The following is a 22543-nucleotide window of genomic DNA, read 5'->3' as shown; positions in this document are numbered from 1 at the left end:
GGACCTTCTCAAATTAATGCACATTGCATATAACCACATGCGCAAAGGGTATGTTGATGCACAATGATTCTTATTTTGGGGAGAGCAAAACCAGCACACAAATGATTTAAGTGTCCAAATTTCTAGTAGTGATGTTCCTTCTCGATATGTGCAGAAAATACATAAATAGAGATATTCTCATCTGGCTACTAAGAATGCCAAAGTACTTCTTACGAGGGAGATGAGGATCAGTCTGCTTCATGAAGGTGCAAGTTAACTTTGCATACTGCAGAAAGGTGTAGCTTTTGCATCGACTGACAAGCCAGATGAAAGACCACGGAGAGAAGTTGAAATGCTGCGATGACCACAGTTAGCAAGTGATCTTCTCTTGAAATGATCTTCGTAAAAAAGATCTTCTCTTGAAATGGGACGAGAAATTTTGCATGACCCATCTACTCATTCACCTTGGAGGCTTGGACCTGCACTTCTCCAAATGTTTACAGTGTACTGTTTCTACAAAGAAAGATAGGGAAGAAATGATTGGAAACTGAGAAAGTCAGCATACATCCTCCTGTTTAGATACTCATAGTAACCAGTTAGTTAAACCAGATTGCCAGCTCACAAGTTTGTGACGAGTGATTGATGATGCCTCCAAACAAGTAAGGTTGCACGGAACTGATAGTTCTAGTTCTAGTGAGTGATGCACTAAAGTAAATAAAATCGGATGGTAACTGAAATGGGACAGTGCTGTACCAGTAGTCAGTACACCATGATAATATAGCTAGAGGAAAAACGACTGCCACATGTTTCATCCTCTAGACCTCTACCCATCTTATAATATTTGTGTACTAAAGTGGAGCACAAAAACTGATGCAAGAGAAAGACACATCTCCTCAAGTTACAACCAGGTTCAGATCCAGTGGGCTTGGATGCACCTATGAAATGACTCGTTAGACCATACAATCAAGATTTCAGAACCTGCTGCAAATCTTCATGGAAAGTTAAAACTACATACAAGTATATTTAGTCTCAGTTGACGTGCTTATTTCTGGTAAGCAGTATTAGTATTCGACTTGGAGTCACGAATGCTAATACTCCTTAACAATTTCAAAGTCCTTCGGATGGAGACAAAAACAACTGTAATCCAGCATTAAAGACTGGGCCCAATCCTTGTGGTGCTCTAATGTTGAGTACACAAGAAAACCAACATTCCAAATTGGCAGTAGGGAAAAAAAATACAAAATCGGAATGACCTTCGAGCACAATATTCACCTGCCAGAACTGCTGATAACTACTCCCTCTGTAAACTAATATAAGAGCATTTAGAACACTACTTTAGTGATCTAAACGCTCTTATATTAGTTTACAGAGGGAGTAGAAGATACCATGCATGGTGTTTCGATTTATTTAATGAAATTACACATGGCACCTAGTCTAACATCCCATATATGCATAATTATTTGCACATCATTTTTCATATGATCTTCCTACACTTCACCCACTACTGAATGCTCTCTCAGAGTTGAGAAGTTGCAGACTACAATCAATAATCTAACCAGTGAGCACATAATTGGAGTAGCAATCGCAGCCCTCATTGTGTAATCCATCTCAGTTTTGGTCTCGGCTGTAGCAATGAACTTAAGAAAGGTAAAGGCAGCGCTGCAGAATCCAACAATTTGATTTACTTGCTTCATCAACTTACAAACATATACTAATAAACGATACTGGATAGCTGCTTCAGAGATGATAATCGCACTTGTGGCCACAAAATTGCTTGGTAGGTAAAGCAAACATAACGATTCGATTGGCTAACTCAAACAAGAGGAAACAATATTTTCATGGGGAAACAAAGTTAACAAAAGGATCAATTCACTCATACCTAATTATTATTACGTGCCTGCTCAAGCTCAGGCCTGTGAATTGCCATGCGAGCAATCTCCGATACAGCTGCGTCACTTGCAGGTGTATCATCACCAGCAAGCTCCTCATATGCAGCCTCAAATGCTTCTTGCCAGAACCGTGGAAGCCATACATGATCACCAGTGCGCGTGTACAAGTCCCACATCCGGTGCACTAGTTTCTCCCTTTCCTCCATCTCCTACTCAATTCATAAGTAGGCATACTTCAGTACTCACTAGAAAAAAACATAAACCCAGAAGTAGTTCTAGTTTCATTTGCTTGAACTTTACACTGGCCTACCGCCGGTAACAATATCAAGATTGAAACACTACTTAAATGATTATCACAAGTCAGCACGTTGCCATAACCCAAACCAAGAACAAGGAAGACGGTTCTTCATACATGTAATATACCAGCTAAAACATTTCTTCATAAAAATCGATATCAAGGTATCACCGTAACATCATGGTTTCAGGTTTTCAGCATAAAGCATAGCACTTCCACAGCATAAAACTGAACATTCAGAAACTGAAAAGATGCATATGTATGGCTGAAATCCCCATATGTCTAGATAATTAATTCGTCGTGCAAAGCTTGATTACTATCAGGATTCCAGGTATACTCATATGTTTGTTGAAATGAGTAAGTGTATCACCCAATATCGAAAAAGAAGTAAGTGTACCACCCATTTCATTCTTATTCTGAAAACTTAGAGGTAACCAACTAACCATCACCTTAAAAAATTCGCAATGTCAAATATTTGATGTTTCTAAGAACAGATACATGTTTGAGGTCAGGATTTATGAACAGAACAACTGAACAAGCACCAATGTAGGGCAAGATCTGAGAGGAAATGTGTGTAGAGGGGCCGTACGAGCGGGTCGAGGTCGTCGAGGAGGGGACTACTCAAGTCCCAGGGGACGGCGGCAAGGTCGCCGGAGGACCAGCGGAGGGTGACGGAGGCGGCGAACATGGACCAGAGCGCGAGGAGAGCGATGGCGACGAGGGCCCACGCCTTGTACCGCCCCTTCCCGAGCAGCGCCGCCTCCGCGCCCCCGCCGGCGGAGACGGGAATGGAGATCTTAGTCGCCGGCGTCGGCGAGGGTGGACGGACGCCGTGGTACTGGTGGCTGGCGACGGCCTTCATTGCTCTACTCCGGCCGGTCCTGAACCTCGAAAGACGGGAGTGGAGTGGCGGGTAGGATCGTAGGGGTGTGTGCGTGTCGTCAGTGAAGAAACAATCAATTGTTCTCTTGCTCGCTTGAAATTTTGGTGAAAAAGTGCAACTTTTGTAAATCCTATAGCAGTTTGGTTTAAATAGTACACCCTCTGTTCCTAAATATAAAGACGGTAGGAAAGGCTTCGTCGACGGCAAATCACTTGGTTTTTTCACGAATACGCAATGCTTATGTATCTTTTTATTGATGCAAGAAAATAGAATGAGTGCGAGGGTACAACGCATGGCACGAACACAAGATGACATGAACACGGTGCCTAGAGTAGAGAGACATAGGGTGCTCAACCTGAACAAGTAAACAACACGGCTAAACCCTTGGCTTAAGAGGCAATCTGAACCAAACATGACATCCGACAAATCCAGCACCGGGAACACTGCGAATAGACAAGAGCACACCTTCAAAAAGGATAATGATTTTGTGGTGGCATCGCTGTTCGATCCGAAGAATCAGACCTAGGGTTTTCGATAGTGCTCGAAGAGGGGGCAGAGGGAGGCCATGGTAACGCCTCCAACGAGGGGACGACACTCATTGGTGTCACCGCTGCCAACACTAGCAAGTTGAGCGGGGTTTTCCCCCTGGCCTTGGTTGAAAACAAGGAATCAGAGGTCAAGACGTTGGTCGAAAACCATCACCACAAGAATGGGAGCCACGCCAGACACACGAGCCTTGAACATGACGGGAGGACAAAGCATCGAGGAGGTCGGGTTATGGAGGTGGCAGGGCGGAGGGGGCGGCATAGGGGATGAGATGGCAATCTACGAAGCCGACGAGCCAGGAACTAGTGGGGACGCAGATCCGGGCCATTGGGGCCGGGGCCGCCAAGCTACTGACAAGCCAATGAGGCTAGAGGAGATGAAACCTCCAGAGCGTCGCGATCGTTGCCGCGCCGAAAGAGACACCGTCAATCCATGGACATTGGAGAACACATGACAAGGGCCTCAGGGGCCGGAGCTGCACCGACAGGACGTCCACTGTGAGGGCACAAGTGCCCGTCGAATGCCAGAACTACGCGTTGCCAGGGGCAGCCGCCGCTGAGGAGACACCAACGAAAACTCACGAAAAGCCAGAATCGTGGAGCCATGGCCGGCATATCAGAGGAGAAAGGACGCCGATGTGGCACCACCAAGGGCGGCCCGAGCAAGGGCCATCCCAGGATATATTCACCAAGGCGCTACCAATATTGTCATTTTACTTGTGTAAGTGCAATCTCAAGCTTCTAAAGACGGTTGGGATTCTTAAAATAGGCTTTCGCCCCGCTTTATAAATAAAACAAACATCCATACAACCAGATTCAGAGTAACAAACAACTAATATTGCTGGGGTAGCAACACAATCACGCTCAAAGAAAGCATAAAAGAAATCAGAGAAAAAACACCCAGTGCCAGTAGGCACAACGACACTATGGAGAGGAGAGGCGACGCATGGTAGTCAGAAGCGTATCCAACATGAGTCCAAGTCGGTCGCGGTCCCGCCGTCTAGATAACAGATGCGAGTACGGGAAAGCAAGGAATTTGAAGAACGGGTTAGAGGGCCTGCCTCTCAATCACCATCTTATTATGCGTCGTCTATAAAGTCCACGACATCGCCGCAAATATGAGCCGAAATAGGTGAAGTTGTTGCTCGGTCTAGTTAGTCATGGTTTCTAGGAACTCCGCAAGGTCTAGGGCCTCCAATTAGGCCCCAACGCCTTGCTGGACGAAACTCCAAAGGGCACGCGCATGCACTGCACGCGAACAAAATGTGGGCCCTAGTCTTCGGGACATCACCAAGGCGGTAGAGATTGAGGGACGGTGATATAATAGTGTGTATAGCAAATTTGTAACCTTGGTTAGCTAGCTAGCTAAGATTGGATTAGTCCTTATCTAACTCAAACTGATCAGGTTGTTCACCCCGATTTGGTTGTTGTAACCGTGTATTCTTGGCTATGTAGATGGAGATAAGTTGGCCTTTGAGACTTGAGAGATGCCCATTTCGGCTCAAATCACAAATGTCGAACTTCACATTTCCTTCAACCTGCAGAGGAGGAAGTATATGAATCGGAGATTCTGCCACGCATATCAAGAAGGTTAGAAGGGTACTGTGCTGGATTCCTACTGTCCACGTACGGTGCAGGTGCAGGTAAAGTTGCAGTTGCAGCGGGGCGCGGGCGGTGCAGCGCGTCAGGCTCGCGCGGCTAGCCACACCGCGCGTGCTTTGCCGTCTGGCGCGTCCGTCCTTGTCTGGAGCAATTTCCCGCTTGAAATGACTATTGCCCCGAAGAAGACGTTGCCGCTCACTTTCTGGCCACTTGATCAAGAAGGAATTTCTGCCCTATAAACAGTTGACGCACTGGTCATGCTGTGTGTAAGTAGCTACGACTAGTGATCGAGAATATACACCTACATACTTAACGTACGTACGACTCATGTTGCCGGCTGTTGCACCGCCCACCGCCGAGGCCGGACCTGATCCACCGGTCCATCATCCCGAGGTGGAGATCATCGCCATGCGCGTGGTCTCGGCAGCGGAAGATACCACCAGCTTATCGTGTCCAGTACTGCTGCTTCCCACACCATCCTTGGCAAAGGGCATGCACGTGCTGCTCGTCCAGCCCGCCACGGACTCGCCGGCGGCGTCGCTGGTCCCCGCCAGCCGCGGGGACGACGCACCGGCTGTTCCGCAGGCGAGGGATAAGGACGCCCGCAACAGCAAGGCCGCGAGGGAGCTCCGGGGCTGGCTGATGGTCCTGGCCACCGTGATCGCCTCCATCACCTACGCCTCCGGGCTCAACCCGCCCGGTGGCTTCCAAGGCGGAGGCGGGGACAGGGTGACGCCCGTCCTCCGCGCCACGAGCCCCAGGAGGTACACGACCTTCTACTACTGCAACACGGCCGCCTTCGCGCTGTCCCTCTCCATCGTGCTCCTGGTGGCCAGCCAGGACCTGCGGAGGCTGGCCAAGATCAAGGTGCTGGAGATCATCGTGGCGCTGGACGTGCTGGCGCTGCTCATGGCCTACATCGTCGGCTCCACGTTCGGGTTGGAAGAGCTGGGTGTTTGCGCCGGGCTGGTGCTCATCGTGCCGGTGGCCCTCGTCATCATGTCGTCTCGCGTCTGTGGGAAATACTTCTGGGACGAACTCTGAATCTCTCTATGATAAGAAATTACTATTATACGGCCATTAGTTAACTTCCATGTGTATGTGCGATTAATTGAGAGATCTGCTTCTAGTACATTGCTCGTGGATGATTTGTGTACCTTCATCTTTTTATTCTTGGACAACATCGATCGGTCGTTGGGCCTCTTTGATTCAAAGAAGTTTCAAATGAATTTCGCAGGATCGCAGTCCTTCACAACATTTCCTATATTGCTTATTTGATTTGTGGAAATCATTCCATAGTAGTGATGTGTCAAGAGATTCCTAGCTAAAACAGGAAAGCTGAAAGTACCGAAGCTTCAAACTCCTTACTATCGTAAGAATCCATACTTCCACCACAAACTTTTTTTTACAGTCCATTAAGACAAATCAGTTCATTTCTTCTGTTCCCATTTCTCTGGTTTGCACATGCACTTCTCTTTTCCCCACATGTTCTTATTTATGTGCAAGAAACATGCAGATCAAAGAGGCTTTGAGATAGTGAATAGGAACATATACAGCCGGCATCCTCAAATCCTCGTCAAACATCCGCGACGCGTCCGGTCAATGACCAGACAACAAAGAGAAGGAAAAAATTGACCTAACTGAACCCCTCATATCATCTTGATATGTCCACATTGTTCGCGAACCCTTATATTAAGGACAAATGTAGGGATAATATGAGGGCTCACGGAAGCGCCCGGCCAGTCCGCCAAGTAGAGTGAGGCCCACCTTCAGTTTTCCTTCTCTATGCTATAAGGAGGATAAATTCAATTTTCCTTCTCTACGCCGCACCTAGCCGAAGTACTAAACCGTACAGAGGAGTAAAGTTGTTACTTTGAGCCGCATCCGAGGAATAGATATACTCGCCCGATTGGGGCTGGAGAAAAAAAATTGCTGCCTTGTTGCCCACGGTCACCTCTGCCCCTACCCCTATCTTGCCCGCCGTCGCCCCCCTGCCAGGGAAGTTCCCACCCGTCGACCCCGTCGACCAGCTAAAAGCATAATTGCTCCCTTAGTGGTTTTGGTAATTCATGTCAACATACACATTGTTGGACTAACACCTTTATCTAGTATATTTCTGATAAGTCCAATAGTGGCATGACAAGGACATGAGGATGTGGACCCCTTTAAAATGCTAAGGACATGGATTGACAAAGCTTCAACACTCTGCATTTATGGTTAAGTGATCCAAGATCACATTGAGTCCATAGGAAAGCCAATACTATTAAAATGGGGTGAGGTTTTGATCATGACTCAATTGCTCAAGTGCTTGATGACACTGCTCCAAAAAAACCCCAACCACCTTCTCCAATTCATATATGTCCAAACCCTAAATATCCAACTCGGTCCCGCCGAATACATCCAATTCGGATCCACCAAGTTCTTCCTATACACTGCCAGAGCCTAACCCTAGAATTTCGGTCTCACGGAGATTGCGATCGAACTCACCGAGTTGCTGTGGCTAAATTTCTGTAAGCCAATTCGTTCACTTCGAATCACTGAGTTGAACTGATCGGGACTACCGAAACAAAGTCCTGCCTAGGTTATCACATTTTGGTATGTTCAAGATGTCCACTTTGGAACCATTAGCAACATTATAATGGAATCCATTAGACTTCATAAACTTGCACATTGTAATGATCATAACCTAACTAATTCATTGCCCTAGGTGATTATCACATACATGATGATGATGATATTGAACATGGCTATTATCATGATGTGATAGCCTGGTTTATTAGGGATGATAGACTACTCATATCAATAAGGAATTCCTTCTTTTCCAGGAGCCCATTCGGACAAAACTCCAAAGTTAAGCGTGCTCAGCTTGGAGTAGTTTCAGGATGGGTGACCGACTGGGAAGTTGCTACCGGGTGCGCACGAGTGAGGACAAAGTGCGTAGAAAAGACTAGTATTGATCTGTGGAGCCAGTCCAGATCCCGCCAGGAGTAACGACCACCGGTGGGTGTGTCCGGGGCATTACACATGAAGATGAAGAGTTTGACATCGAATATGACAAGACTATGAGAAATCTTAGTGGCAAATCTTCAAGATTACATGGCCAGAGAAAATAATGGATTCTTGATAGTGGATGCACCGATCACATGACCGGAGGTAGAGACATGTTTCGTGAGCTTGCTAAAAATGATGGTCCACGCAACTATGTGAATTTTGGAGACAACTCCAAGGGTAAGGTACTTGGCCTTGATAAGGTGGCCATATCCAATGATAGCTCCATTCAAAATGTTATTCCTGTTGAACCTCTTGGCTACAATCTTCTTTTCGTATATAGACTAGCCAACTTCGGTTCCAATGTTCTATTTACCAAAGTAGATTGCCAAGTGTTTCGTCGAGATAATCATAATATGGTCTTTACCGACATTCGTAGAGGTGACCTATACATTGTTGACTTCACTAAAAGAGTCCAACCTCGTACATGCCTTATTGCAAAATCTTCTAAAGGTTGTGTCATGGTTTTGTCACGACAGATGTCATAGTGTGAGGACTTAGTCGTGAGGCCATTGCAACCTTGCGATTAGCTTGTCGGGGTTGATCGAAATCGAGAGACGCGGATTTACCCAGGTTCGGCCCCTCTCGATCGAGGTAATAGCCTACTTTCTGCTTGTTGCTTATTGCTTTGCGGTCAATTACAAGGGAGTGGATTTCGCTTGACCTAGCTATTGATCGTTTGTAACTTAGTCTATCTGCCTCAGGGACTGACCTTTATATACAAGTCAAGGCCATGGGCTTACAAGAGTCCGGGTCGTACTATGATCTATAACCTAATAGGATCCTAACTTATCTTGCTTCCTAAGTAAGGAAACTCCGAGCAACTTATACTTCTAGGCCTTGAGTCGCCATCTTCAGATACTGGGCCCAAACCTCTGGGCCTCAAGATGAGCGATACTTCTGGGCCTTGAGTCGCCATCTTCGGGTTGGCCTCTCCGCTGCCTCTGCAATCCGTTAGGTTCACTATCTTTCTTTCTTCAGATCTGTACCGGTTCCATTGTAGTTCACCGGAGTTCATCCATACCCCACAGTCATTGCATGTTTATATCTAATACTTTCCATAAGTTTTTCATCAAAATGCAGTGGCGCTAGTTATAACACCATTTTTGCATCTAGAATCCCTAGTTTTTTCTGTAGAATCCACGAACAGACTAGCGGTCACTATGAAAGTGCAACTATCCCTAGGTGGTTTTGGTAATTCCTAACAACATATAGCTCATTGAACTAATGCTCTTTCAAGATGATCATTTCAGAAAGTTCAGTGATTGGCATGGCAGGGACTAGGAATGTGGACCCCTCAAAATGCTAAGGACACATATTGGCTCAAGCTCAAGACTCTACATTTTCATTTTAGTGATCCAAGATCACATTGAGTCCATAGGAAAAGCCAATACTATTGAAAGGGGATGAGGTGTTGCTTAATGGCTTGCTTGCTCAAAATGCTTAGTGATATGCTCCAAAAGCCCTCAACCAGTTTCTCATATCCACATATGTACCAAACCAAAAGTCAAACTCGGCCCCACCGATTTGATCTATCCGGCGCCACCGAGTTCACTTGACATAGCCAATGCTAAAAATCCTAGTCAGTTTGGTCTCACTGATAGGGATCCCGGTCTCACCGAGATGGGATTGCAAACTCTCGGCTTCCCTTTGTAACGTTTTGGTCTAACCAAGATGAGCGATTGGTCCCACCGAGTTCGCAATGCAAAATCTCTGTTTCCCTTTCGTAACGTTTCGGTCTCAACGAAATGAGCGATTCGGTCCCACTGAGTTTGCCTGACCAACTCTCTGTTTGCCTATTATAGAAATCGGTCTCACCGAGATTACGTTATGCCCTAACCCTAACGAAATCGGTCCCACCGAGTTGACATGTCGGTCCCACCAAAAATCCTAACATTCACATTTTGAACTAAATCAGTCTGACCGAGTTTCATGATTCGGTCCCACCGAGTTTGGTAAATTGTGTGTAACGGTTAGATTTTGTGTGGAGGCTATATATACCCCTCCACCCACTCTTCATTCGTGGAGAGAGCCACCAGAACGTGCCTACACTTCCAGCATATATTCTCTGAGAGAGAACCACCTACTCATGTGTTGAGACCAAGATATTCCAATCCAACCATAAGAATCTTGATCTCTAGCCCCCCCCCCCAGTTGCTTTCCACTCAAATCATCTTTCCACCAAATCCAAATCTGTGAGAGAGAGTTGAGTGTTGGGGAGACTATCATTTGAAGCACAAGAGCAAGGAGTTCATCATCAACGCACCATCTATTACCTTTTGGAGAGTGGTGTCTCCTAGATTGGTTAGGTGTCACTTGGGAGCCTCCGACAAGATTGTGGAGTTGAACCAAGGAGTTTGTAAGGGCAAGGAGATCACCTACTTCATGAAGATCTACCCAAGTGAGGCAAGTCCTTCGTGGGCGATGGCCATGGTGGGATAGACAAGGTTGCTTCTTCATGGACCCTTCATGGGTGGAGCCCTCTGTGGCTCGCGCAAGCATTACCCTTCGTGGGTTGAAGTCTCCATCAACGTGGATGTACGATAGCACCACCTATCGGAACCACGCCAAAAATCTCCGTGTCTACATTGCGTTTGCTCCCTCCAAACTCCTCACTTTACCTTCATATGCAAATGTTTTACATTCCGCTGCTATACTCTTAGACTTGCATGTGTAGGTTGATTGCTTGACTTGTGCTAAGTTGCTAAATCTACCTAGACTTAAAATTTGGAAAAGGCTAGATTTTTATTTGGTCAAGTAGTCTAATCACCCCCTCTAGACATACTTTCGATCCTACAAGTGGTATTAGAGCTTTGGTCTCCATTTGCCTTGATTTCCATTGCTTTGGTGATCATAGACTTAGGAGAGTATGTCGTCTAGCGAGGGAAATTACCACCATAGAGGTCCTTACTTTGATGGTACTAATTTTGCTACTTGGAAGCATAAGATGAAAATGCATATTCTTGGACATAACCCCGCCGTTTGGGCTGTTGTGTGTATTGGCTTGCAAGGTGAATTCTTTGATGGGAGAGAACTGAACAGTGAAGCTAGCGCGGAAGAGTTAAAGATGCTTCAATACAATGCTCAAGCTTGCGATATCCTCTTCAAAGGATTGTGCCCCTAAGAATTCAACAAAATCAACCGTCTTGAGAATGCAAAGGAAATTTGGGATACTTTGATTGATATGCATGAAGGTACCGACTTCGTCAAGGAATCCAAATTAGATGTGCTTCAAAGTCAACTTGACAAGTTCAAAATGAAGGATGGTGAAGGTGTCGCTGAAATGTACTCTAGGCTTGCTCTCATCACAAATGAGATTGCCGGATTAGGAAGTGAAGAGATGAACGATCGATTCATCATAAAGAAGATCCTAAGAGCCTTGGATGGAAAATATGACACCGTGTGCACATTGATCCAAATGATGCCCAATGACAAAGATCTCAAGCCAACGGAAGTGATTGGAAGAATTGTTGCGCATGAGATGTCATTCAAGGATAAATAAGAGCTTCACAACAAGTCTGGTGGTGCTTACAAAGCCTCATGTGATGCTCCTACATTATCAAGTGAGAAACAAGCCTTCAATGAAGAATTGAGCCTAATGGTGAAGAATTTCAACAAGTTCAACAAGAGTAGAAGCAAAGAAAGAAGTTCCAAGTCAAGGTCCTACAATGACAAAAGATCTTCTAGTCGTGAGCGTAATTGCTACAATTGTGGAAGACCCGGACACTACTCAAATGATTGCCCCCCTACAAAAGAAGAGAAGATTCATCCAAAAGGAGAATTAGAAGAGAAGAATCATCTCCAAGAGAGAGAAGGAGTAGAGATGATCATTATGAACGAAGAATTTCTCGGAGAAGCAAGGATTCGAAAAGGAAGGACAAGTCATCAAGGAGCTACACAAAACGAAGACATCAAGCTCATGTTGGTGAATGGGTATCCGGTTCCGACTCCGACAACCACTCCGAGAGAAGTTATCACTCCGACTCCGAATATACTCAAGATGAAGGTGTTGCCGATCTAGCACTTGTGTCAACCAACTCCTACGACATATTTGACTCACCAAATGAAGGAACTGGAAGATGCTTCTGTTGGGGAATGCAATAATTTAAAATTTTTCCTACACACATGCAAGATCCATCTAGGTGATGCATAGCAACGAGAGGGGATAGAGTGTTGTACACGTACCCTCGTAGACCGTAAGCGGAAGCGTTATGACAACGCGGTTGATGTAGTCGTACGTCTTCACGATCCGGTCGATCCTAGCACCGAAGCTACGGTACCTCCGTGATCTGCACACGTTTAGCTCGGTGACGTCCCACGAACTCTAGATCCAGCTGAGTGTCGAGGGATAGCTTCGTCAGCACGACGGCATGATGATGGTGATGATGAAGTTACCGACGCAGGGCTTCGCCTAGCTCTACAACGATATGACCGAGGTGGAAATCTGTGGAGGGGGGCACCGCACACGGCTAAAACAATCAACTTGTGTGTCTATGGGGTGCCCCCTCCCCCGCATATAAAGGAGGGGAGGAGGAGGCCGGCCGGCCCTAGAGGGCGTGCCAGGGGGAGGAATCCTCCTCCTAGCAGGAGTAGGATTCCTCCTTTCCTAGTCCTACTAGGAGGGGGAAGGAAGGAGAGGGGGAGGGAGAGGGAAAGAGGGGCCGCGCCCCCCTCACCTAGTCCAATTCGGACTCCCTTGGGGGGGGGCGCCACCTCCTGGCTGCTGCCCTCTCTCTCCCCCAAAGCCCAATAAGGGCCCAATAACTTCCGGGGGGAGGGGGTTCCTTTAACCCTCCGACACTCCGGTTTTATCTGAAACCTCCCGGAACACTTCCGGTGTCCGAACATAGCCGTCCAATATATCAATCTTCATGTCTCGACCATTCCGAGAGTCCTCATCATGTCCCTGATCACATCCGAAACTCCGGACTACCTTCGGTACATCAAAACACATAAACTCATAATACGGATCGTCACCGAATGTTAAGCGTGCGGACCCTACGGGTTCGGGAACTATGTAGACATGACCGAGACTCATCTCTGGTCAATAACCAATAGTGGAACCTGGATGCTCATATTGGTTCCTACATATTCTACAAAGATCTTTATCGGTCAAACCGCATAACAACATACGTTGTTCCCTTTGTCATCGGTATGTTACTTGCCCAAGATTCGATCGTCGGTATCTCAATACCTAGTTCAATCTCGTTACCGGCAAGTCTCTTTACTCATTCCGTAATGCAACATCCCGTAACTAACTCATTAGTCACATTGCTTGCAAGGATTATAGTGACGTGCATTACCGAGAGGGCCCAGAGATACATCTCTGATACACGGAGTGACAAATCGTAATCTCGATCTATGCCAACTTGATAACCCACAAGTATATGGGATCACAATAGCTTTCGAGGGTAGAGTATTCAACCCAAATTTATTGATTCGACACAAGGGGAGCCAAAGAATATTCTCAAGTATTAGCAGCTGAGTTGTTAATTCAACCACACCTGGAAACTTAGTATCTGCAGCAAAGTGTTTAGTAGCATAGTAATATGATAATGGTGGTAGAAGCAACAAAAGTAAAGACAGCAAAAGTAATGTTTTTGGTATTTTGTAGTGATTGTAATAGTAGCAGCGGGAAAGTAAATAAGCGAGAACCAGTATATGGAAAACTCGTAGGCACCGGATCAGTGATGGATAATTATGCCGGATGCAGTTCATCATGTAACAGTCATAACATAGGGTGACACAGAACTAGCTCCAATTCATCAATGTAATGTAGGCATGTATTCCGTATATAGTCATACGTGCTTATGGAAAAGAACCTGCATGACATCTTTTGTCCTACCCTCCCGTGGCAGCGGGGTCCTATTGGAAACTAAGGGATATTAAGGCCTCCTTTTAATAGAGAACCGGAATAAAGCATTAGCAATAGTGAATACGTGAACTCCTCAAACTATGGTCATCACCGGGAGTGGTCCCGATTATTGTCACTTTGGGGTTGCCGGATCATAACACATAGTAGGTGATTATAGACTTGCAAGATAGGATCAAGAACTCACATATATTCATGAAAACATAATAGGTTCAGATCTGAAATCATGGCACTCGGGCCCTAGTGACAAGCATTAAGCATAGCAAAGTCATAGCAACATCAATATCAGAACATAGTGGATACTAGGGATCAAACCCTAACAAAACTAACTCGATTACATGATAAATCTCATCCAACCCATCACCGTCCAGCAAGCCTACGATGGAATTACTCACGCACGGCGGTGAGCATCATGAAATTGGTGATGGAGGATGGTTGATGATGACGACAGCGACGAATCCCCCTCTCCGGAGCCCCGAACGGACTGCAGATCAGCCCTCCCGAGAGGTTTTAGGCTTCGTGGTGGCTCCGTATCGTAAAACGTGATGATTTCTTCTCTCTTATTTTTTCTCTCCTAAAGCAAATATATAGAGTTGGAGTTGGCATCGGAGGGCATCCAGGGGGCCCATGAGGTAGGGGGCGCGCCCTAGAGGGGGGGGGGGGGGCGCCCCCCACCCTCATGGACAGGGTGTGGGCCCCCTAGTCTTCATCTTTGGCGAGGATTTTTTATTATTTTTTCTAAGATGTTCCATGGAGTTTCAGGTCATTCCGATAATATTTGTTTTCTGCACATAAAACAACACCATGGCAATTGTGCTGAAAACAGCGTCAGTCCGGGTTAGTTCCATTCAAATCATACAAGTTAGAGTCCAAAACAAGGGCAAAAGTGTTTGGAAAAGTAGATACGATGGAGACGTATCAACTCCCCCAAGCTTAAACCCTTGCTTGTCCTCAAGCAATTCAGTTGACAAACTGAAAGAAAGAAAGAAAAACTTTTACAAACTCTGTTTGCTCTTGTTGTTGTAACTATGTCAAGCCACCATTCGAGTTTTCAGCATAGATCATAACTAACCACATTTGCAATAATTCTCAGGTCTCATAATTACTCATATCAATAGCATAATCAACTAGCAAGTCATAATAATAAATCTCGGATGACAACACTTTCTCAAAACAATCATAATATGATATAACAAGATGGTATCTCGCTAGCCCTTTCTGAGACCGCAAAACATAAATGCAGAGCACCTTTAAAGATCAAGGACTGACTAGACATTGTAATTCATGGTAAAAGAGATCCAATCATAGTCACACCCAATATAAATTAATAGTGATGAATGCAAATGACAGCTGTGCTCTCCAGCTAGTGCTTTTTAATAAGAGGGTGATGACTCAACATAAAAGTAAATGGATAGGCCCTTCGCAGAGGGAAGCAAGGATTTGTAGAGGTGCTAGAGCTCGGTTTTGAAATAGAGATAAATTGTATTTTTGAGCGATATACTTTCATTGTCAACGTAACAACTAAGAGATGGCGATATCTTCCATGCTAAGCATATTATAGGCGGTTCCCAAACCGAATGATAAAGTTTATACTCCCCCTCCACCAACAAGCATCAATCCATGGCTTGCTCGAAACAACGAGTGCCTCCAACATACATCAGGTCCCAGGGGGAGTTTTGTTTGCAATTAAGTTTGATTTAGTTTGCATAAAGCATGGGACTAGGCATCCCGGTCACCAGCCATTTTCTCGTGAGTGAGGAGCGGAGTCCACTCCTCTTGAGAATAACCCGCCTAACACGGAAGATAAGGACAACCTTGCTTGATACATGAGCTATTCGAGCATACAAAACAGAATGTTTATTTGAAGGTTTAGAGTTTGGCACATACAAGTTTAGTTGGAATGGCAGGTAGATACCGCATATAGGAAGGTATGGTGGACTCATCTAGAATAACTTTGGGGTTTAAGGGATTGGATGCACAAGCAGTATTCCCGCTTAGTACAGGTGAAGGCTAGCAAAAGACTAGGAAGCGACCAACTAGAGAGCGACAACAGCCATGTACATGCATTAAAATTAATAAACATTGGATGCAAGCATGAGTAGGATATAATCCACCATGAACATAAATATCGTGAAGGCTATGTTGATTTTGTTTCAACTACATGCGTGAACATGTGCCAAGTCAAGTCACTTAAATCATTCAAAAGAGGATACCACCCCATCATACCACATCATAATTATCTCAATAGCATGTTGGCACACAAGGTAAATCATTATAATTCATAGCTAATCAAGCATGGCACAAGCAACTATGATCTCTAATTGTCATTGCAAACATGTTTATTCATAATAAGCTAAATCAAGAACGAGGGACTCATCATATTTATAGAAACAAAAGAGGTCGAGTTCATACCAGCTTTTCTCATCTCAGTCAGTCCATCATATATCATCATAATTTCCTTTCACTTGCACGACCGAACGGTGTGAATAATAATAAGAGTGTACGTGCATTGGACTAAGCTGGAATCTGCGAGCATTCAATAAACAGGAGAAGACAAGGCAATATGGGCTCTTGGTTAAATCAACAATAATGCTTATGAGAGCCACTTCAACAATTTAATTATGGTCTTCTCCTACTGACCCCCAAAGAAAAGAAATAAAACTATTTACACGGGAAAGCTCCCAACAAGCAAAAGAAGAACGAGAAATATTTTTGGGTTTCCTTTTTAATTATTACTACTACAACAGAAAAATAAACTACTACTAATTTTTTTGGTTTTTCTTAAGGTTTAACAAACACACAAGAAGAAAGCAGGAAAAAGAAAATAAACTAGCATGGATATTACAGTGAAAGAGTATGAGCACCGACATCTAGCAATGAGTGTGTGTGAACATAAATGTAATGTCGGTGAGAAATACGTACTCCCCCAAGCTTAGGCTTTTGGCCTAAGTTGGTCTATTGCCAGGGATAGCCTGGCGGATACCCGTAGGTGTAGCTGGGGTCGTACTGCGATGAAGAATAGTTGGGATCATACTGATGTGCAGCGGTTATTGCCTGCTGAGCTGTAGCATGGAGTCGAGCTGCCTCCGCTCTCCTCTCGTACTCTTCTGCCTCCTCTCTGGTAATAACATATCTTCTTTTTGTCTGTGAATCAAAGAAGGCAGGAGCAGGGAGAGTAATACGGAAAACACGTCGTTTATCAAAAATTAAACGATATAAGAGAGGTGATTCAGGCCTCTCGACAAACTGGTGCGAAGCCATAGAGTTATAATCTAAATATGCAGGAGGCAACTCCGTATCACCCTCACAAATGTCTATCTCAAGAAAGTGAGCTAAGCGGGTTGCATAAATTCCTCCAAAAAATCTCCATTGTCTATTACGATGCAACCTACGAGCTACAATGGCTCCCATATGATAAGATTGGTCTCCTAACACAGCACTCCTAAGAATGCTAAGATCAGGGACACACATGTGACATGTTTCATCCTTAGCATTTATGCATCTACCGATGAAGAGAGCAAAATAATGTATAGCAGGAAAGTGAATGCTCCCTATGGTAGCCTGCGTTATATCTCTAGATTCCCCCACAGTTATACTATTAAGAAAGTTTCTAAATTCAGATTTAGGGGGATCCCTAACACTACCCCATGATGGAAGTTTGCAAGCAGAAGTGAAATCCTCTAAGTCCATGGTATAAGATTTGTCATAGAGATCAAACATGACTGAAGGAGAATTACGCGAAGATGAATACTCAAACCTCATCACAAATGAACTTGTGAGATCATGATACTGGGGGTATTTGTTAGCCTCAAAATCCTCAAGACCGGCATTGCGCAAATATGCTTTTAATTCTTCTTTAATTCCCGCACGGTCCATAAAATTTTCCGACAGCCATTCGCAAGGCCGTACTGGAGCGTCTATTAGTGGATCCTCGTCAGCATCGCGCATAGCAATCTTGGGTCCTTGCTTCTTAGAAGAACCACCTTGGAACATCTTCCTAAGCATATTGTTTTTCTCTGAAAAATTCTGAAATTTTTAGTAACTTCAAACAAGAGTGAACCAACTTCAATAAAACTGATAGCAACTACTCCTACAAGTGCCTAGAGCCTATATCAAGCATTAGAACTACTTGGAACCATATAAATTTGACATGTAATCTCAAGAACATGGTCACCTATGCAGCACCAATTTGCAAAGAATAAAGCACTAGAACAAAAACTAATTGGACCAATGGAGGAGTCACATACCAAGGAACAATATCCCCAAGTAGTTTTGCGGGAGGTGCTTTGAGCAAGGAGATCAAAAATCACAGCAAAAGTGGCTGGAACTCGTGCTTGAGTTGGTTTTTCGGGTTTGTGTGAGACAGAGGAAGAAGATGGGTGCTGGGATAAGTGGAGGAGGGCCACTGTAGGCCCACGAGGCAGGGGGTGCGCCCTACAGGGGGGGGACGCCCACCACCCTCGTGGCCAGGTGACAGCTCCTCCCGCGGTAATTTTTGCACAGTAATTCCTCAAATATTCCCGAAAAAATCATATTAAATTGGCATGGCATTCTGAGGACTTTTATTTTCGGGATATTTTTATATTGCACGGATAAGTCAGGAAACAGACAGAAAATACTATTTTTACTTTATTTCTACTAATTAACAGAAGATAAAGAGAAGGTACATAAGGTGGTGCTTCTAGTTTCATCCATCTCATGCTCATCAAAAAGAATCCACTAACAAGGTTGATCAAGTCTTGTTAACAAACTCATTCCGATAATCATGAAATCAGAGAAATTTCGAATAACACTAAGTTACCTCAATGGGGATATGCACATCCCCTATAATAAGTATATCATATTTCTTTTTGACAGTAGGAAGAGGAAATTCAAAACCTCCAATTATAATTGATGGAATTTTTCCAATGGAGTTGATACTATGAACTTGAGGTTGTTTCCTCGGAAAGTGTACCGTATGCTCATTACCATTAACATGAAAAGTGACATTGCCTTTGTTGCAATCAATAACAGCCCCTGCAGTATTAAGAAAAGGTCTTCCAAGAATAATAGACATACTATCATCCTCGGGAATATCAAGAATAACAAAGTCCGTTAAAATAGTAACGTTTGCAACCACAACAGGCACATCCTCACAGATACCGACAGGTATAGCAGTTGATTTATCAGCCATTTGCAAAGATATTTCAGTAGGTGTCAACTTATTCAAGTCAAGTCTACGATATAAAGAGAGAGGCATAACACTAACACCGGCTCCAAGATCACATAAAGCAGTTTTAATATAATTTCTTTTAATGGAGCAAGGTATAGTAGGTACTCCGGGGTCTCCAAGTTTCTTTGGTATTCCACCCTTAAAAGTATAATTAGCAAGCATGGTGGAAATTTCAGCTTTCGGTATCTTTCTTTTATTAGTAATGATATCCTTCATATATTTAGCATAAGGATTTGTTTTGAGCACATCAGTTAATCGCATATGCAAAAAGATAGGCCTAATCATTTCAGCAAAGCGCTCAAAATCCTCATCATCCTTTTTCTTGGATGGTTTTGGAGGAAAAGGCATGGGTTTTTGAACCCAAGGTTCCCTTTCTTTACCATGTTTCCTAGCAACAAAGTCTCTTTTATCATAACGTTGATTCTTTGATTGTGGGTTATCAAGATCAATAGCAGGTTCAATTTCTACATCATTGTCATTACTAGGTTGAGCATCATCATGAACATCATCATTAATATTTTCATTAGGTTCATGTTCATTACCAGATTGTGTTTCAGCATCAGACATAGAGATATCATTTGGATTATCAGGTGGTTCAACAATAGGTTCACTAGAAGTTTGCACAGTTCTATCATTTTTCTTCTTCTTCTTTTTAGAAGAACTAGGAACATCAATATTATTTCTTTGAGAATCTTGCTCAATTCTCTTAGGGTGGCCTTCAGGATACAAAGGTTCCTGAGTCATTGTACCAGTTCTAGTAGCCACTCTAATAGCATAATCATTTTTCTTACTATTCATTTCATCAAGCACTTCTTTTTGAGCCTTAAGTACTTGTTCTACTTGAGTGGTAACCATAGAAGCATGTTTGCTAACAAGTTTAAGTTCACCTTTAATATTAGCCATATAATCACCCAAGCGTCCAATCATATAAGCATTTTCTTTTAATGTCTACCAAAATAAGCATTGAAGTCGTCTTGCTTAAACATAAAGTTATCAAACTCATCCAAGCACTGACTAGCAATTTTAGTAGGAGGGACTTCAGCTTTATCATATCTATAGAGAGAATTTACCTTTACTACCTATGTCGAGATATCGGGATCAGGAGGTTCTTCAGTAAATAAAGAATTGAGATCATATGTTTCTTCAACAGGCGGTATATTAAGACCATGTATTTCTTCAATAGGAGGTAAATTCTTAACATCTTCAGCTTTAATACCTTTTTCTTTCATATATTTCTTTGCCTCTTGCATATCTTCGGGACTGAGGAATAGAACACCTCTCTTTTTCGGAGTTGGTTTAAGAATAGGCTCAGTTATTGGAGCAGGAGCTGGCTCAGGAGGTGGCTCAGGAGGTGCCCAATCATTTTCATTTGTCAACATATTATTCAATAGAATTTCAGCTTCATCCGGTGTTCTTTCCCTGAAAAGAGAACCAACACAACTATCCAGGTAATCTCTGGAAGCATCGGTTAGTCCATTATAAAAGATATCAAGTATTTCGGGTTTCTTAAGAGGATGATCAGGCAAAGCATTAAGTAACTTGAGAAGCCTCCCCCAAGCTTGTGGGAGACTCTCTTCTTTAATTTGCACGAAGTTGTATATTTCCCTCAAAGCAGCTTGTTTCTTATGAGCAGGGAAATATTTAGCAGAGAAGTAATAAATCATATCCTAGGGACTACGCACACAACCAGGATCAAGAGAATTAAACCATATCTTAGCATCACCCTTTAATGAGAACGGAAATATTTTGAGTATATAGAAGTAACGCGATCTCTCATCATTAATGAACAGGGAAGCTATATCATTTAACTTAGTAAGATGTGCCACAACAGTTTCAGATTCATAGCCATAAAACGGATCAGATTCAACCAAAGTAATTATATCAGGATCAACAGAGAATTCATAATCCTTATCAGGAACACAGATAGGTGAAGTAGCAAAAGCAGGGTCGGGTTTCATTTTATCTCTAAGTGATTCTTTGTTCCATTTAACTAATAACCTCTTAAGCTCATATCTATCCCTGCAAGCTAAAATAGCGGCAGAAGATTCCATATCAAAAAGATAGCCCTCAGGAATAACAGGCATATTTTCATCATCACTATCATCATCGTATTCAGATTCAATAATTTATTTTCTCTAGCCCTAGCAATTTGTTCATCAAGAAATTCACCAAGGGGCACAGTAGTATCAGGCATAGAAGCAGTTTCATCATAAGTATCATGCATAGCAGAAGTGGCATCATCAATAACATGCGACATATCGGAACGAATAGCAGAAGCAGGTTTAGGTGTCGCTAGCCTACTCATAACAGAAGGTGAATCAAGTGCAGAGCTAGATGGCAGTTCCTTACCTCCCCTCGTAGTTGAGGGATAAATTGTTGTCTTAGCGTCTTTCAAGTTCTTCATAGTGTCCAGCAGATATAAATCTCAAGTGACTCAAAGAATAGAGCTATGCTCCCCGGCAACGGCGCCAGAAATTGGTCTTGATAACCCACAAGTATAGGGGATCGCAACAGCTTTCGAGGGTAGAGTATTCAACCCAAATTTATTGATTCGACACAAGGGGAGCCAAAGAATATTCTCAAGTATTAGCAGCTGAGTTGTCAATTCAACCACACCTGGAAACTTAGTATCTGCAGCAAAGTGTTTAGTAGCACAGTAATATGATAGTGGTGGTAGCAGCAACAAAAGTAAAGACAACAAAAGTAATGCTTTTGGTATTTTGTAGTGATTGTAACAGTAGCAACGGGAAAGTAAATAAGCGAGAACCAGTATATGGAAAACTCGTAGGCACCGGATCAGTGATGGATAATTATGCCGGATGTGGTTCATCATGTAACAATCATAACATAGGGTGACACAGAACTAGCTCCAATTCATCAATGTAAGGTAGGCATGTATTCCGTATATAGTCATACGTGTTTATGGAAAAGAACTTGCATGACATCTTTTGTCCTACCCTGCCGTGGCAGCGGGGTCCTATTAGAAACTAAGGGATATTAAGGCCTCCTTTTAATAGAGAACCGGAACAAAGCATTAGCACATAGTGAATACATGAACTCCTCAAACTATGGTCATCACCGGGAGTGGTCCTGATTATTGTCACTTCGGGGTTGCCGGATCATAACACATAGTAGGTGACTATAGACTTGCAAGATAGGATCAAGAACTCACGTATATTCATGAAAACATAATAGGTTCAGATCTGAAATCATGGCAC

The 22543-nt window shown here is 43.7% G+C and overlaps 1 protein-coding gene across 4 annotated transcripts; it reads right to left on the bottom strand.

Annotated features, from left to right (window-relative positions):
- Positions 1-8: 8 nt before the first annotated feature.
- On the bottom strand, positions 9-3137 carry LOC123187991 (uncharacterized). Of its 4 annotated transcripts, none has more exons than XM_044600017.1 (3): positions 2753-3137; positions 1859-2077; positions 9-486 (listed from the first exon to the last, which is right to left on the bottom strand). In XM_044600017.1, the coding sequence occupies exons 1-2, from the start codon at positions 3023-3025 to the stop codon at positions 1859-1861; spliced, it is 492 nt and encodes a 163-aa protein (XP_044455952.1). In that variant the 5' UTR covers positions 3026-3137; the 3' UTR covers positions 9-486. The 4 variants fall into 4 exon arrangements, with proteins under 4 accessions (XP_044455952.1, XP_044455953.1, XP_044455951.1 ...); XM_044600018.1 differs by having other exon boundaries at positions 9-458; XM_044600016.1 differs by having other exon boundaries at positions 9-492; positions 2753-3134.
- Positions 3138-22543: the final 19406 nt, after the last annotated feature.

This window comes from Triticum aestivum, chromosome 2A (genome assembly GCF_018294505.1).
Source record: "Triticum aestivum cultivar Chinese Spring chromosome 2A, IWGSC CS RefSeq v2.1, whole genome shotgun sequence".
NCBI lineage: Eukaryota > Viridiplantae > Streptophyta > Magnoliopsida > Poales > Poaceae > Triticum > Triticum aestivum.
The sequence above is the reverse complement of the archived record's forward strand: the minus strand, read 5'-3'. Positions and strand labels throughout refer to the sequence as shown.

Bases quoted from the DNA above. Each gene is read 5' to 3' on its own strand.
- LOC123187991 (XM_044600017.1), bottom strand. From the start codon at position 3,025: ATGAAGGCCGTCGCCAGCCACCAGTACCACGGCGTCCGTCCACCCTCG. The intron at 2,078-2,752 runs GTACGGCCCCTC...TGAATTGAGTAG, and splicing joins TCGACGACCTCGACCCGCTC to GAGATGGAGGAAAGGGAGAA.